The 18,598-nt window shown below is 43.9% G+C and overlaps 1 protein-coding gene and 1 pseudogene across 1 annotated transcript; both read right to left on the bottom strand.

Annotated features, from left to right (window-relative positions):
• Positions 1–2,336: 2,336 nt before the first annotated feature.
• LOC109771523 (disease resistance protein RGA5) lies at positions 2,337–7,193 on the bottom strand. Its single transcript, XM_020330214.4, has 4 exons — positions 6,994–7,193; positions 5,171–6,010; positions 3,023–4,962; positions 2,337–2,620 (listed from the first exon to the last, which is right to left on the bottom strand). Exons 2-3 carry the CDS (start codon positions 5,956–5,958, stop codon positions 3,051–3,053), a joined length of 2,700 nt encoding a protein of 899 aa, XP_020185803.1. The 5' UTR covers positions 5,959–6,010; positions 6,994–7,193; the 3' UTR covers positions 2,337–2,620; positions 3,023–3,050.
• A 2,404-nt stretch (positions 7,194–9,597) lies between these two features.
• Positions 9,598–15,842, bottom strand: LOC109771522 (disease resistance protein RGA5-like; annotated as a pseudogene).
• Positions 15,843–18,598: the final 2,756 nt, after the last annotated feature.

The raw sequence follows: 18,598 nt of genomic DNA, 5'->3' as shown, positions 1-18,598 counted from the left end.
GCCAGGCGGAGTCGTCGGTGATGAAAGTGAGCGCGCCAAGACGGATCTCGTGGCCTTCAGCCAAACCGCCACCAGAAACCATGATGATGGAGATCAGAAAAATTGCAACCTCACCGAAGTCGCTAAGACACCAGCCCCACGGTGGGCGCCAACTGTCGTGGTACTAAGTCCGACAGTAGAACAGGGGGTACGTAGGAGGAGGCAAGATCCTAGCTACGATGAGGTTGTGCACGCAAGGTTTACGAGTTCAGGCCCTTCGTGGAGGAAGTAAAAGCCCTACGTCGGTGCCCGGAGGCTTGGTCGATTGGATTATGCATGAAGTTACAGGGGTGCGAACCCTTGTGCCAGTGGAGGGGGTGGCTTATATAGAGTGCGCCAGGATCCCAGCCAGCCCACGTTACAAGGGGTTCAATGTACATTAAGGTGAGACGTTACTGGTAACGCCTATAATAAAGACATATAAATGATCATTAAGACTACAGAGTGAATGACTGACCGTTGCCATCCTGAGTGACTTTAGATCTTCTGTACTCCGAGTGGTTTCTGGTATGGTCGAATGATTATATCCTGGTCGAATGGAATTGGGTTATCCGAGTGGAATTGTTGGTCGAGTGGGTTGCACTCTAAGGTGATTTCAGTTGGTAGATGCCTCTATTCTTTGAATGCATTTGACTCTAGGGCAGTGTCCTTGGGAAGGGTGTCCAGGTCAGGCCTATTACCCTACCCTAGGTACATGTCATCGTCACCCACTCCTCCACTTGCTCGCGCGCCGCCTGTCACCACCACAGTAGACGCGCATGGTAAGGAAAACGATTATTCCTTTTTTTGCGTGGTAAATAAGAGTTACATTCCATAATGATAGGGTTACAGTCTAGTGGCTGTAGTGCCTTAATAGACGGAGAACCACGTTGTAGCCATACAACAGAAGTACATTCAGATGGACTATAATAGCCAAACGATCTGCTACCCTATTTTGTTCGGGAAATTTTCCAGGAAATAAACTTCCTATCAATCATCAAGAACCTTATCTCAGCAACTAGATGACCATACGCACAGCGATCCAGATTATCACCAAGCCAATGCTGCCGAGGAATCAGACTGCACAATGATGATGCCTTCTGTGTTGGAGGAATCAGACTGCACAATGATCGGACCTTCAGTGTTGTTTGGTCAATGCCATACCTTGCATCAAAGCGTGAATCTCAATCTCGGCCACCAGAGTATCATTACAGTTAAACAAGAACATGTATGCCGTGAAAATAACACTCCTATCCTGCCGACGCGTCGGCCTCTGAAAATGCATGCTCCATCCACGGAGAGGAAAACGGTAATTCTGGACACGTACGGGCATCCTACTGAGCTCACTAATTAAGCTCCCCTCTTGAATTTCACAGGGATTGACCCTCTTCTGCACCATAAATCCATAATCTCCCACCAAAAGATGCCAGCTAATTAGAATCCGTAGGATCTGTAATCATCCGTCTGTGGGTCTGGCTGCAAGAAACTCCATCTAACGGAGAAATGACTATTGGGGCGGAGGTGCGCCGGAGCTTGAACAGCCGACAGCCGAGCGCGTGGAGTCCGTGACGGCGGCGCGGCGATGCCAGGAAGGTCCATCTTCGGCCATGATGGACCGTCCCAACAGCGTCTCCATTCCTATGGTTCGATGCATTTTGCTACTCATCAACCGGCAACGGAGATGATGGCAGATGGCTCATACCGACCCTGAGAAGCTCCGGCGAAGGTCATCGCAGGCTGAGCGTGGAGCCGGTTTCTTCGTCGATTCGGTTCCTGGCACCGAGACCGGCAGGCGGCAGCCGTCCATTCACCTCAGCAAGTCATCATACAATCCGCTACTGCATCCATTATTCAGGTTGGTTGAGTCTGTCCACAGAACATATTCAGAAACTTTCCCCTGCATGCTCTGCTACTGCTCCCTGTAGGAAACATGCGTGCTCTGTCTAGTGTCTACACAGCATCCATGTCCATGTCCAAAAGAAACTGTTGAAATTATTTTGTATGCCTTCCGTAGATAGAACAATCAGTGATCCAACACGATATTGCATAAGAATCACTGCCACGAAATACAACATATAAACTGTCCTTTTAAGAAATGCAAACAGTACAAGGAATAAATGTTCAGTTGAATACGTTTGATGCAAGAAGCAAACGTACACACACAACAAGAACCAAGAACCCAAGCAGAGCATAATCGTGCATAATCTTGGAGACAAAGGAGAAATAGTTCGTCGAGATATCTAGCAGAACAAAGCAAAGTGATAGCTCGATATTCCCAACAGGGAGAAAATGCAGTTATCCATCTCCATCCACTACAATAGCCGAAAAAGGCTTTCGCCCCACTTTATATATAAAGCAAAGATCCACATCATCCAATACAAACGCACGCCAACACCACACACACCCAAGGCAGGATACAAAAGCGCTGAGCGCAGCAACACCACCCCTAGCACACTACCACGAAGAGATGAAGCCGCATATAACGAACCGTGGACTCCAAGGCGGTGCCTTCAGGAAGGATACGACATAAATGTTGGAGACACCTCAATCTTCCGTGGCGTACCTCATCTTGTTGCTCCATAGAAAATAATCATTGACTTCCCTGAAAATCAGTGTGTCTATGAGAATGGTTGAACTCTCTAAATTGCTCGTGTGTTGCCGAGTTAATCAAACAGTGCTAACATATAGGGCTAATTTACTTCAAGCTATATGCACCTCAAATTTTACTGTGGACATTCGACCTAGACATTTGCAAAGAGTTGCTTTGACGCCCGTCCATAAGGGAAATCATAACCACACAAATGTTGAAAGAAACGATGGTACAGCTCCGAATTTTCGATTTAAATGAAGCATCTCCAGTTTTTTAATCTGCATAAATCTACGGAAGTCTTGCTACAACAAAAAGAAAGGTGCAGTATTATGGCGAGCTACAGCCCAAACTGGAAGTTGGGAGACTAAGAGACAGACTGGAGTCAGGAGATTGGAGGTGGAAATTCGAACATACCAGCTGCTGAAAAAAACCGCACTGTTTGTTAGTAACATTGGATGTCGATTTTAATGTGAGCATGGCCAGGATGCATGTTGATAGCGCTCCTAATGGCAGACTCTGCACTTCGCTGTTCAGATTCTGTATCACTCCCAATCCCCACAGAGATTCTTTCAAGTGCTAACAAGTGCTCGATGCCTGTAGGTGTGGCGCTCTCGTCCTTCTTCCACCCCCTGGCGTTCAAAGGTAGAGAGAGGCTCTGGAGCTTAGGCATTGCTCCGGCTTCGAAGGTCAGTTGTGGCATGATAGTCCAGTAGACAACAAACCGCTTCAGGATTGCGAATGCTGTCCCATATATGACAATTGTTTCTTCCAGGGCTCTACTGAACGTTAATTCCAGGTCCATGAGAGCGGGTAACCCTGCAAGAATACCAACATCATCGTTGTTTAGCTTATCAACAGTGATATGCAAGCTCTGGAGATTATGGAGTTCCTCAATCCAGTTTGGGACCCGGGATATTCGCATCATGGAGAGTCCCATGAGGTTGGGGGGAGGAGGCGACAAGGTTAGTGCCTCAGGTATCCAAGAATCAGGTGAAAATACGTTCAGGGACTCGAGGTTACAAAGTTTCGCCAAAGAAGAGTTTAGAACATCCATGTCCACATCTTCAGAAAAACCGGTTCTGAGGTACAGAAGTCTCAGATTGGTGAGCTCTCCTAGGCCCTTGATACTGTCGATTGAGGTGTGCAGCGTGTCAAACCATCTCAGACGCTGTAGATATTTCATTTTACCAATGCCCTCAGGCAACAAACACGGCAGGTGAAAAATATGCAGAGACAACAAACACGGCAGGTGAAAAATATCCATTGGGATACAGGACCCATCTATATCAAATGTTTCCAACTTTTGCAGCCCTCTAATCTGCGTTGGTAGCTGGCAGTTATCACAGCCTTCAATCTGTATATGTCGCAGCTGATATAACTTACACAATCCTGTCAGGTCGATTTTCCGGTTGTCATCAACAGAACTAGAACTGAAGTCAGCTATAAAAACTCGAAGATACTTGAATTCTGCCAATGAAGGTATATTCGTGGAGCCTCTCCAGTTTGCAAATGATCGCACTTGTGACATATTAACGTCCCTTGGCAATGTCGCACCATCCAAGTTGAAGAGCATCCGACGGGGCTTTTGAAGCTGTCCTGTAATGGCCTCTAGGTTGTCTACTACAGTGATAAAATTCTCTTCCGCGGACTTGTACAGGATAAGATCCAACAACATATCATGTACTTTGCAAGTTAACACTGACCCATGCATGTCAACCTGTGCAGGTTGAATAAGACTCATGTTGACAAGCTCATTAAAATAACTTATCGCAATCTGTTTTTGATTTTGTCCATGTGCTTTACTAACAAAGCCTTCAGAAACCCATAGGCTTACCAACTCATGCCTATATATTTCAGAGTCCTCCAGAAACATACCAAGATACAAGAAGCATGTCTTGAGGTGGTGAGGAAGATTTTTGTAGCTAAGGTTCAAGATCTGTCTCATGGCTTCCAAGGTGAGATTTGTGCCTGACACAGACCCCAATGAATTCAGTACGTGTTTCCACCTCTCCTTTTGGTAGGAACGTTCACTTGCCAATAGGCTGGATATGCAAATGATTGCAAGTGGCAAACCACCACACTTCTTGAGAATCTCAACTGAAACATCTCTGAGTTGACCTGGACAAGCTTCTTCAGAGCAAAATATCCTACCAAAAAACAATTTCCTTGAGTCTTCTTCACTAAGAGGTTTCATTTCAAGAATGTGCTCATGGTAACCAAAACAACATGCCCCAGCCACAGTCTTGATTCTTGTAGTTACTATTAATCTACTACCAAGATTATTTTCTGGGAAAGCACATTTAATAATATTCCATGCTGATACATCCCATAGATCATCGATAATAACCAAGTACCTGCAAGAATATCAGTACAGCGGTAAGTAAATTAACACAAAATATCAAATATTTCAACAGGTTGAAGGTAGACGAAAAATATTTGTTATCAAATTAACATTGATTCTCGTATAGAAGAACATAATATTAAATCATTTAAGGAAATTTAAGTATCCAAGTATCAGAGGCACATCTAAACTACACCAATATACAAACTAAGAATAAGTACCTCTTATTTTTTAGATTTTCTCTGACTTGGTCGAGAAGAACATTTAGCTCACAGTCATGATAATATTGTCCACACCCAAGTTGGGCTAATAAACTATGCAGAAGTTTTGGCATATTTGGCTTTTGAGACACCGCCAAAAATGCACCACACTGAAATTCCCCCTCCAGCTTATGGTATACCTGATTGGCAAGTGTTGTTTTTCCCGAACCTCCAAAACCAATAACTGATACAATCTTCAACTTCTTCTCCTCATCTTTTAGCCAATTGACAAGCCTATTGGTTGGGCCATCCATACCAACAAGTTTAGATGATTCTTCATAGAGTGCCACAACGCGTTGGTCAACTACCACATTGCCCGATTTTGGGACATCAATCTTATATCTTTCACGCCGCTCACTTGTTTCACGCACAAGTTTCTTGATGTCCCCGATCTGGCCAGCAATCTGATGGCGGGCCCTTGAAGTTTTGAGGCGTTGAATGGTGTCGTGGATAAAACCAGTTTTTTTGCTTTTCTCCCCAATTTTGCACATGAAGTCATCGATAATATCCTCGATGTCATACGACATCTCCCTGACCGCGTCTCTCCAGCTAGCGGTCTGTTTATCCAGCATATCCACATCTGCAAGGCTCTCTAGAGCATCCTTCATGCTGCTCAGCTCATCGCTGATGTGCTTCACCTCCTTCCTCAGGTTCTTTAGCTTGGCGAACTCCTCCCCCATCAGGGTGGCCAGCTTACCCAGGAGAGAGTTCATCACCCCGGTTGAAGCGCTCACCATTATTCCAGTCATCTCTGGTTGGACAAGTATTTATCTTTGCTCTCTCGTTATACATGTGATGTACCTGAAAATTTTGTAACAGCCTGCTGAATGAAGGAAATTTCTAGCAAAAAGGCCAAGAAGCAAATGGGGCAGAGACTTTAATAGTCCATCCATATATAAGAACAGGTTTTATTTCTGACCATTTCAGAGCGTTAACGGGGAGGACCTTGTATTTTGGATGGTTGGATACTTGGATAGGGCATCTCAGTCTAGCCACTTACAGGAACAGCAAAATATAAACCCAACCACACGCCCAGCTTGCAGGAACAGAAATACTACAGAAGACTTAGAGCTTCAGGGAGACGCCCAGCTCGGGGCTGTCAGGTCCTTGAATCATTCTTTGATTACGAAGCGGCTGGATTTTCGTTACAAGTAGATTTCACTTGATGATCAAACTGTTTTGTTGGTCGGTGGTCGGAATCTGAATTCCGGCAAGGGATTAGCACCAAGCCTTCTTGCAGGTCTGATTTATATGATAACCTGTTTCCTTCTTATACTGGTAAAGATGGAGTGTTCGTTATGATTGGATTCTATGGATGAGACGAAATAATTGGTACTACTTCCAAGGGATTAGACCTTCAGAGTTCAGATCCTACCAATGTACAGTAGCTTTTTTTCCTCTGTCACATCTTAAACACTTGGGCAAAACTTCAGAAAGGCGAACTACGAACGCTGATGCAACAGGGGGGCTGCAAAATGGCTAAGATGGCACATGAAATTTATGGGCGGCGACACTGCTGGGACACCAAGAGACTGGCGATGTAATATGTCGTACGGCATTGACCACCCAGATCCACCCGGCCGGGGGTTTACCCTCTTTTCGAAAGAAACAAAAAACTAGATCCAGCCTGAGATCTAAAATCATATACTACGACTTAACTTTTTTTCTTTTTGCGGGTGATATACTACGACTTAACTAACCGTCAGAATAAAATGCAAACATCTGAAGACAAGAAAAGTATAAAATTAGAAGACGGGAACTGGACTGGGGACATGGAGATAGACCTGCTGAAGCAATGGAGCAGCGGCAGTTTTCCGATGGAGAGATAGAAGAACAGCCGACGTAGGTGCAGGTTGTGGGGGGAGGGGGGTTCAGATGGTGGAGGGAAGTAGCAGCAGCAGCGTGGATGGATGGATGGATGGAGCGGAGCCGCTGGTTGAGAAGGAGCGAGGAAAATCAACGCGAAGAAGGAACAAGAGATGCCAGCCTCAGCCTCAGTCAGGTATCCTCATCTTGCTGCATTCTCTCTCTTCTGTTTCGCACCTTCCATTTTCTCATATTTTCGAGCTAAGCCTGTCGTTGCTAATCTCTTCAAGCAAGCCCTTGGATTTTTGTTTTTTTTTTGTTTTCCCATGTTCAGATCTTAAAGCATCTACAACTGACAACCTATCTGGCCGGGCAGATGGCCTGGTCAGTGACCAGTCACTTTTCCTGGACTCAATTGGACTCGTCAAACGGCCCCTATACACCCAGACTGTTCAGCATTCCTCATACCTAGCCCATATATGGAATGAATATGAGGCGGCCCAGACGTGTCCACCATGTCAGCCCGGCCCCAACGTGGCTCACACGGATCCCACTTCGTACCCACTAAAATCCCCACCCTCTTCTAAAAGAAAAAAACTAAAGTCCCCACCCGGACCAAACCCTAGCTCACTCTCTACTTTGCGCTCCATCGATATCCCTTCCCTCTCCATCCCAATGTCGAGTACCGACGGTGTCACCAGATCCAGCACCGAGGACGACTGGGACGCCTTCGTCTGCACGGTGGATGCGAGCAACTAAGAGTTGGTCGTCTGCATCGTGATGCGGCGGTTGCGGGTCAACACAGGCGGTAGCTCTGCTCTGCTCCATCCCCTGTCGCCCGACGCGGGATGCCGACGCTAGCCTGTTGCGCACCGCGCTCAGCTCCACGCGCTTGGCCCGCTCCGCTCTGCTGGCCCGACGCCCTCCTCCTCCCTTTTCGGTGGATGCTTGACGGTGTTCCGGCTAAGGGGCCTCTCACCATGTCGACTCCCGTCCTGGTGGGCTGGGATAAGGACCCTTTATTGGTTCCATTCTGGGCTACATCGGGCAGTCCATGACGTATACAAGGGAAATCCAGAAGATTTGGCGTAAACGATGAGACGCTGGGTTCGTGGAGGAACCTACCTCCTCGTACGTAGCCGACTAGAATCTTTGTACCCTAGGAGCCCCTGGTGTCCTCTATATATGTTGAGAGCAGTCGAAAGTGATGTTCTGCTCCCGAGCTCACATGAGCTCGAGTGAACAGTAAAATAGAAAAAATTCAAAAAAAATCTGAATTTTGTGTGTGTAAAACTTTGGCATGTTTTCATAGCTTGCAAAATTTCATCACCAGATGACATTCAGGTAAAATGTGGCGAAAAAACAAGATTGAAGCTCCAAAATGCATTTGAAAATAAAGTTTTGGAGTATCAATTTTGTTTTTTGCCACATTTTCCACAAATAACATCTGACAAAATTTTGCAAGCTATGAAACCATTTGTAAAGTTTCACATGAAAAAAAATCAGTTTTTTTTTTGTTTTACTGTTCACCCGAACTCATGTGAGCTCGGGATCAGGACAGCTGCGTCCGAGAGCAGTAGACTTTGCTAGATGCATGTAGTACAAACTTACTCTGTTTAATCAAATATTACTTGTTTTAGGAAATAAATAAGCCGCATTTGTTAGCTTGTGTTTGTCAGTAAATGCAATTTAGAGCCAAATATTGTTTATACTGGAAAGTACTGCACAAACTTTTCATATATAAATGCTTTCATGCTCAACCCAAGCAACTCATGAAACAAGTAAAATCTTACTTTTGAAACCTAGTACGCCTTTCACCTCTCATCTATGGCCAACCTGACCCGACTCCTAGACTAGTGGCTCGCCGTCGCCACCACCACACCAAGCAGAGACACAAACCAAGAAAAAAAATACAAATTGAGAGAGGAAATCCACAGAAAATGGATCTGGCCTGCAAGAAACTTCATCGAGCGGAGAAAGGTCTACTGGGGAGACGGTGCCCCGGAGCTTGAACAGCTGACGGCTGAGCGCGCGGAGTCCGCGGCGGCGGCGATGCCGGGAAGGTCCATCTTCGTCGCCGTCGCCACGATGGACCTTCCCAACACCGCATCCATTCCCATGGTTCGATGCATTTTGCTGCTCATCAACCGGCAACGAAGATGGATGACCCATACTGACCCTGAGAAGCTCCGGCGAAGGTCATCGTACCGGCAGGCAGCACAGCAGCCATCCATTCACGTCATCATACAATCAGCCACTGCATCCATTATTCAGGTTGGTTGCACAACAGTTTCAGAAACTTTCCCCTGCATGCACTGTTAGTGCTCCCTGCTATGAAACTCTGTCTACACAACACCCATGTCCAAAGGAAACCTGTTCAAAATGATTTATTATGCTTTCCGTAGATTGAACATTCAGAGATCCAGCACAAACTTGCATATGAATCAATGCAATGAAATACTCCCTCCGTCCGGAATTACTTGTCGTGAAAATGGATGTATCTAGAACTAAAATACGTCTAGATACATCCATTTCTGCGACAAGTAATTCCGAACGGAGGGAGTGCGACATATCAACTGTCCTTTCCAGAAATACAAACAGTACAAGGAATAAGTGTTCAGTTGAATACACTCAGTTTGATGCAATAAGCAAACGCACACATACAACAATAACAAGAAAATATGATCCCTGGCTAGTCAAGCAAGGAGCGAGGAACTAGTGCTAACTCCTGCCCACCATCAAGCCTTATTATTACAGGAGAAACCTAAGGAAATGGTACGTGATGCATCATCTTGGGAGACAAATAAGAGACAGTTCGACAAGATAACACAAAGCAAAGTGATGGCTCCATATTCTGGGCGGGAATAAAATGCAGTAATCCATTTGCCATCCGCTACAATGCAGCATAAAGGTTGGCGACACCTCAATTTTCCTCCACGCATCTCATCTTCTTGCGCTTCCACTTCCTTCCCTGAAAAGTATCGGCTTCCACTTCCTTCCCTGAAAATCAGTTTCTATGAGAATGGTTGACCTCACGAAATGACTCGTTTCTCCAACTAATCAAACAGCGCCAACATATAATATTAAGATACTTTACTTGAAGCTATATACACGCACCTCAAATCTTATTGGAACACTCCACCTAGACATTTGCAAAAACTTGTTTAATCATCATTCATAAGGGAAATCATAAGAGCTCAAATGTTGAGAGAAATGTCGGTTAGAGCTCAGAATTTTCGATTTAAATCAAAGATCTCTAGTTTTTGGATCTGCATAGATCTACAAAGGTCTTTTCTATAACCCAAAAAAGAAGGTACGGGAAAGTAGTAAATAAAAGGTACGGCATTACCCAGTAGTTATCAGGAAACATATAAGAGACAGACCAGCTGGACATTGAACATACCATCTGCTGTTGTTGGCTGTAAATCATACCAAGGATTATCATAAATCAGTAACATTTGATATCGACTGTAATTTGAGCATGGCTGCGATGCATGTTGATAGCGCTCCTGATGGCTGACTCTACGCTTTTTTGTTCAGGTTCAGTACCAGTGGTGATCCGTACAGTGATTCTATCAAGTGCTACCAAGTGCTCGATACCTGTAAGTGCGGCCTTCTCGTTCTGCTTCCACCCCATGCCGTTCAACCACAGAGAGAGGGTCTGGAGCTTAGGCATTGCCCCAGCTTGGAAGGTCAGGTGTGGCATGCTATTTGAGCTGACTTCAAACCGCTTTAGAATTACGAATGTTGTCCCATCAATGGCAATCGTTTCTTCCAGGGCACTATCAAACGTTAAATTCAGGTCGATGAGGGCTGGTAACCCCGCAAGAATACCAACACCATCCCTGTCCAGCTTCTCAACAACGAGATCCAAGGTCTGGAGGTTATGGAGTTCCCCAATCCAGTTAGGGACGTGGGAGCTTCTATTCATGTCGAGTGTCACAAGGTTGGGGGGAGGAGGCGACAAGGTTAGTGCCTCAGGTATCCTAGGTGATAATATGAGCAGAAACTCGAGGTTACAGAGTTTTCCCAAAGAAGAGCTTAGAACATCCATGTCCACATCTTCAGAGAAACCGGTTACGAGAGATAGAGTGATCAGATTGGTGAGCTCTCCTAGGCCCTTCATACTGTCAAGTGAATTGTGAAGTGTGTCAAACTTAGTCAGACGTTGTAGGGTTGTCATTTTGCCAATGCCCTCCGGGAGTCTTTCAACGAATGGAACATGCAGATTCAACAAGTGCGGCAGGAGAAAAATATCCATTGGGATATAAGACCCATCTATATCAAATGTTTCTAACATCTGTAGCGCTCTAATTTTGGTTGGTAGCTGGCACTTCCTACAGCTACAGACACGAATCCATATATGCCGCAGCTGATATAACTTACACAATCCTGTCAGGTCGATTTTCCGGTTGTCATAAGAAGAACTAGAACTGAAGTCAGCAACAAACACTCGAAGATACTTGAACTCTGCTAGAGAAGGTATACTCATAGTCATAGAGCCTATCCACATTACAAACGATCGCACTTGTGACATACTAACATGCCCTGGCAGTGTTGCACCATCCAAGTTGAAGAGCATCCGACGGGGCTTTTGAAGAAGTCCTCTAATGGCCTCTGGGTTGTCTACTACAGTGATAAAATTCTCCTCTGCGGACTTGTACAAGATAAGATCCAACAACATATCATGTACTTTGCAAGTTAACACTGACCCATCCCTGCCAATCTGTACAGGTTGAATAAGGCTCCTGTTGACAAGCTCATTGAAATAGCTTATCCCAGTCTGTTCTAGGCTTTGTTCATGTGATTTACTAATAAAACCTTCGGATATCCATAGACTTACCAAGTCATACCTCCGTATTTCATAGTCCTCTGGAAACATACCAAGATACAAGAAGCATGTCTTGAGGTGGTGAGGAAGATTTTTATAGCTAAGGTTCAAGATCTGTCTCATTGCTTCCAAGGTGAGATTTGTGCCCGACACTGACCCCAAAGAATTCAGTACATGTTTCCACCTCTCCTTTTGGTCGGAACCTCCACTTGCTAATAGGCTGGATATGCTGATGATTGCAAGTGGCAAACCACCATATTTCTTGAGAATCTCAACTGAAACATCTTTGAGTTGACCTGGACAAGCTTCTCCAGAGCAAAATATTCTATCAAAAAACAATTTCCTTGCGTCTTCTTCACTAAGAGGTTTCATTTCAAGAATGTGCTCGTGGTGACCGAAACAACATGACTCAGCCACAGTCTTGATTCTTGTAGTTACTACTAATCTACTACCAAGATTCTTTTCTGGGAAAGCACATTTAATAATACTCCATGCTGCTACATCCCATAGATCATCGATGACAATGAAGAACCTGCAAGATAGTCAATTTAAAACTAAGAAAAATAACAAAAGACCATCAAATAATTTCACAAGGTTCAAGGAAGACAAAAATAATTAGCATCAAATTAAAAATTAACTATCATATAGAAGATCATAATAATACATAAAAGTAGTTGATCTTCAGTTACAAAATCATGGTTAAATTGTTTAAGCAAATACCTATAAAGTCAAATTGGCATATATTTTTTTCTTGTTCTTTTCCCCTAAGGAAATTAAAAAATCTGGGCCAAACTAGCTGAAAGTTAGTGCGTGTGTATTTAAACTATTTTTTGCAGTGTTCAGATGAATGGGAACCAGTTTCTATTCGTGAATTTGCTTGGCATTTAGGCAATTTTTTGGGGATAAAAACTATTTTGCGTTATCTTACTTTTCTCTCCAATTATTTACTTCATCACGCTTTGGAACCATAGCCTTGTTGTCTTTTTTAAACAACAGCCTTGTGGTATTAGTTTAGTCTACTGTTTCATGAATGATTACCTGCAATGTTAGCAATTTGTCCACTAATCTTTGCATAGTGCAATTCATTCACATTTAACTATTTGCAGTCACAACATGTGAGCAAGGGAGAGCAGTAGACTATGCTAGACGCATCTAGTACAAACTTACTTTATTTAATCAAATATTACTTGTCTCAGGAAAAAAATAAGCTAGCCTGTGTTGGTCAGTAAATTGCAATTTAGAGCCAAATCTTGTTTAAACTGGAAAGTACTGCACAAATTTTTTATATATATAAATGCTTTCAAGCTCTACCCCAAGTAACTCATGAAACAAGTAAAAGAGCTGCATGTCAGTAATTACTTATTTTTCTTCATTTTCATGTTTGTAGGATCATCTAGTGACCGTCTTCTCTATGTTTTAGGTCGTAAATCATATCTTTTTTGTAATGTTCATGAGGGCCATGCTTTGCAACTGGTGTAATATATTATAGGGCTGAGAGGAATGTGCCCTCTGACTAGCTATTGGATCGGTACTCTGGAGTGAAATGACATAATCATTAATTTAATTGACTTCTCTATAATTATAGGCAATAATGTGAAAGCATATTTCAGAAAAAGCAGACTGCCAAATATTTTTATGTTGTTGATTATCTGAAAAATCTTTGACAAAGAGAAGAGGATTCAGTATGCATCCTTCAAAAAATCGATCTTATAAGTGATCACTAGTAAATCCGTGATGATCTACTATATATAACTGTGCTTCGTTGGTTACTAGGTATAGTTGTGACGACACAAGTGGCAACAGTCTTTAATAGTGATTTTTCTTAAAGACGCATGTACCTAGTACTTTGAGAAGACTTCAAGACTCAATACCTAGTTCTTCATATTATTGTCCTTTGTTCTTTGGTAGCACTAGATATGTTGGTGGCAATACATATACGGGCATACTACAAAGTTCACTCTACTTAATCAAATTTGACTTACATAGGAACACAATAAGCTACATAAGTTAGCTGGTATTAGTTTAACTCTATTAAATCAAATTTGACTTACATGGGAGTGCAGTTTGTACTAAATCTTGTTTACATTGGAACTACTTAATAATTTTTTTATAGAACTGTTCTCAAGTCCATCCCATAAAAAACTCAAAACATCCCATGGCCGAATGAGAATCATCTAGTGATTTCCTCTAAATCTTTAACTCAGAAAATAGTCCCTTCTTTCAACTTAGATAAGGCTGATGCTTTGTAACAAAGTTAAGGTACTAAGTAGGAAGTAATAGGGATAGATGGCCTTATGAATCCGGACTCCAAAGACAGGAAGAGCCAAACATTACTTCCACTTTCTATAATAGAGAATGGAGTTGTACATAAAGACCGTAATGTATGCTAATATTCATTAACAAAGATTGACCACTTATGAATCTTCAATAAAATCTAAGTACCAGGGCGCATGAGAACAACAACAATATACAAAGTAAGAATAAGTACCTCTTGTTTTTTAGATTTTCTCTGAGTTGGTCGAGAAGAACATTTAACTCAAAGTCATGAAAAGATTGTCCACACCCAAGTTGGGTTAACAAACTATGCAGAAGTTTTGGAATATTTGGCTTTTGAGACACTGGCACAAATGCACCACAATGAAATTCCCCCTTCAGCTTATGGTATACCTCATTTGCGAGTGTTGTTTTACCCAAACCTCCAAAACCAACAATTGATACAACCTTCAGCTTCTTCTCCTCGTCTTTCAGCCAACTGACTACCTCATTGGTTGGGCCCTCCATGCCAACAAGTTTAGCTGCATTCTCATAGAGAGAGAGACAACCCGTTGGTCAACTACCACACTGCGAGATGTGGGGACATCGAGCTTGTATCTGTCACGTCGTTCACTTGTTTCACGCACAAGTTTCTTGATGTCCCCGATCTGGCCAGCAATCTGATGGCGGGCCCTTGAAGTTTTCAGGCGTTGAATGGTGTCGTGGACAAACCCAGATTTTTTGCTTTTCTCCCCAATTTTGCACATGAAGTCATCAATAATATCCTCGATATCATAAGACATCTCCCTGACCGTGTCCCTCCACCTTGCGGTCTGTATATCCAGCTCATCCACATCTGCAAGACACTCTAGAGCATCCTTCATGCTGCTCAGCTCATTGCTGATGTTCTTCACCTCCTTCCTCAGGTTCTTCAACTTGGCAAACTCCTTCCCCATCAGGGTTGCCAGCTTACCCAGGAGAGAGTTCATCACCCCGGTAGAAGCGCTCACCATTATTCCAACCATCTCTGGCTCTATCTTGGCTCTCTAGTTATGTTTGTGCTGTGCCTGAAACATGTAAACAACCTGCTGAGCGAATGAAGTTTCAACTATCCATCCATACCATAACATCGGTTTTTTTTTTCAAACGTACTCCCTATTTCTGAGTAAAAGCATAATACAGTAAGAATCTGCACCTGAGCTGAAAGCAGAGCAGAGTAGCGCCGTGGGTGCTTCTCTTGGAGGCCTGCTTTAGATCCACCTGAAGTGATGGAAAATCCAGAGTTAATTAACTTGAGATGTCGTCCTCTAGATCCAGATCCCTTTTTTCCCAAAGAAAATATAAACTCCAGATCCACCCCCAAGATCCAGAGCCGGTGAAATCCAGATCCACCCCCGAGATCCAAAGCCAGTCAAATGATATACTACTGTACTAACCAGTGAGAATAAAGTACGTATAAATATCTGAAGCCGGTCAAATTATAAAACTAGATGGCGGTGACTGAACTGGAGACAGGGAGACAAACCTTATTTTGCAGGCAGGTGAAGCAATGAAGCAGCAGCAGGCTTTCAACGGGGAGATGGCTGCAGCGGCAGGGGCTTGAGATGGTGGGGAAGCAGCAGCACGGGCGTGGATGGAGTGGAGCCGCTGGTTGAGAAGGGGCTCAATCAGTGGGGGGTGAGGTCAAGGTCTCCGTCTTGCTGCTGCATTTTCTCTCTTCTGTTTGGGTCCTCCCACTCACTCATATTTCCCAAACAAAGCCGGCCTGTCTACTCTCTTGTTTCTTCAATCCAAGACCCATCCCATCCATCCCAACGTGAGCACAGCAGTACCAACAGATCTTGTCCAAGCGTCCAGTTTGCACGCACCGACGTTGTGCAAATGACGTACGGCAACTCCAAGGTGCCGACCTATTTCGTCCGCGCTTATTCGTTTGAGTCACCGCGGATAGAAAAATCGGTCTAATGCACCGACCCAAATGGACGTGTATCTTTTTCGTTTGCCTCTTAAATTTGGGCCTATTTGCGTCGTTGCAGACAGGAAGCGAACGCGCACCTACTCCTTCCCTGGCCCGCCAGTTGGTGGCACATTGGTCATTCTCTTTCACCCTCATCGACAGCAAGCCCTCTCCCGCCCCACCCCGTTGCCGCCACCGTCAAGTTCCGGTGCCCCTGCCAACAGTCCACGCCCACACATCTCCGCCGCACACCACCACCTCGCACGTCGCCGCCGGGCAACTACAGCTCCCCCACCCCGACATCGTCGCGAGCATGAAGTTGCCTCGGCCAGCTTCTTCGTCTGACGACGCCACGCTCGCCTAACGCCACCACGCTCGTCGGACGCCGCCAGGCCAGCTACCTGGTCCAGGGGAGGCGCGCGTCTCTTCGCCGGCCAGCTTCTTCGACGACGTCCGCAAGTTGTTCGCCAGTTTGCCCCCAAGGTACAAATGGACTCAGCTGACGAGTTCTTTTTCCACAATTTCTATGACTCCGATGATTCCTCATCTGACGATGACGAGATGGTAGCTGCCGTGTTGATCGTCCATGGCCACCTTAGTAGGCAGCGACCATTGTTCTGGGGCTCGATCCCGGGGCACACTCTTGCGTTGAATCGCAATCGAGAGAGCGGTCATTTCCTTGTTTGGAAGGACTACTTTGAGACACCCCCGCTCTTCAAACATCATCAATTTCGGCGTCATTTCCGTATGGCTAGGCATGTTTTCAACCGTATTCGAGAGGGGTGGTCGGAAGCTATATTTTTTTGCTTGTGAAACTATGCAAAATGTGTGTATATTAGTTGAGAAACGGCAGCAAGCCGGCCGTGCGGGCAAATACGGGTCACGCGCGTTGGGCGCACTGCCAACTCAAACCAAAAATAAGGCGGACGGCGAGCGGGCGGCCGACTCAAACGAACAAAAAACGGACAAAGTGCGCGCCCGTTTCCGCGCGTTGGAGTTGCTCTAAGTGGAACGAAATTAGGAAAAAAAGGTAGGGTTTATATAGAGAAAAGGACTGTGATAACTGGCAACTGTGTGCCAGATTGCTAAAACCACCACACCCCCTCATGCTGCACGAAATCCATCCCTTCTTCTCCCGATTTTCTGGGCTATCCCGTTCCCCCTGCACGAACCTCTCCCTTCTCCCGATTTTCTGGGCCACCCCGAATGGAATCGAACCCACAACCTACCGCAACTAATTTACCAACAACAACCACCTAGGCTACACCATCTTATTGGTTTCTTTCAACTTACACGTTACTTGTACCTTCTTGAAATGAGATCGAATGAAACTGAAAATTCAAACTCACTTGTCTGGGATTTGGAACTTTTTTTCTTGATGTTTTACACCAGCTCAGATGGTTAACAAACTCAAGCGTCCCCTGCCCTCCTTTTTCAGATGCAAATCACCATAGTGTTTGTACTTAACTTATCTGACATGAGGTTCGCATAGTAGTTGTCGAGTATGGATTTTAACAATTTTTTCCCTCTTGGTTAAATGTTACCGCTGTGTTTGGACTAAATTTATCGGGTATGAGGTTCGTATATTACCATGCTATTTACATAGAAATACCGTGCTATATTTTTCCAGAACTTTTTTCTCCTTGTTAAAAAATGTTACCGTGCTGTTTGTTCTTAAGCTAACGTGCTATATTTTTAGCAACTTTTTCCTCCTTGGTCAAAAATGTTACCGCGGTGTTTGTACTTAAGTTATCAGGTATGAAATTCTTATGGTACCATGCAATTTACATAGAAATTACCATGCTATACTTTTCAGCAACTTTTTCCTCCTTAGTCAAAAATGTTACCGCGGTGTTTGTATTTAAGTTATCAGGTATGGAATTCTTATATTACCATGCTATTTACATAGGAAGTATCGTGCTATATTTTTCAGCAACTTTTTCCTCCATGGTCAAATATGTCACGGCGGTGTTTGTACTTAAGTTATCAGTATTGAATTCTTATATGACCATGCTATTTACATAAAAATTACTTGGGTACATTTTTCAACAACTGTTCCCCCCTTCCTCAAATTTACCGTGTTCCCCCCTTCCTCAAATTTACCATGTTGTTTATACGCAAGTTATCAGCTGAACAGTTTGTATATTAGCATGCTATTTTCACAAAAAGTTCTCGCAAGTATATTTTTGAACAACTTTTTCATCCCTTGGTTATTGTTACCGCGGTGTTTTGTTCGTAAATTATCGATTACGTGGGAGGTATATTAGTATACTATTTACACATAAGCTAACGACGATGTGTTTTTCGACAAAAAGTTTCCTGGGTCAAAAAGTTACCATGTTTGTATCTAAGTTATCGGTTATTGGAGTTTATATCATCATGTTATTTACATAGAAATTACCGGACAAGTTTCGAACAAAAAAGTCTCGGGTCAAAAAATCAACATGATTTTGTTTGTAAGTTATCAGGTATGGGTTGCTTAAAAACCATGTTTTTTACATAAAAAATACCGGAGTATTGTTTCAACGGTATTTTTTCTCAG

This window comes from Aegilops tauschii, chromosome 3, assembly GCF_002575655.3.
Source record: "Aegilops tauschii subsp. strangulata cultivar AL8/78 chromosome 3, Aet v6.0, whole genome shotgun sequence".
Classification (NCBI taxonomy): Eukaryota; Viridiplantae; Streptophyta; class Magnoliopsida; order Poales; family Poaceae; genus Aegilops; species Aegilops tauschii.
Note: the sequence above shows the minus strand (reverse complement) of the source record. Positions and strands in the feature narration are given on the sequence as shown.

Excerpts from the sequence above, each read along its gene's own strand:
- LOC109771523 (XM_020330214.4), bottom strand. The coding sequence starts at position 5,958 with ATGACTGGAATAATGGTGAGCGCTTCAACCGGGGTGATGAACTCTCTC. Across the intron at positions 4,963-5,170 it reads GAAAATCTAAAAAATAAGAG|GTACTTGGTTATTATCGATG; the intron begins GTACTTATTCTT and ends ATATTCTTGCAG.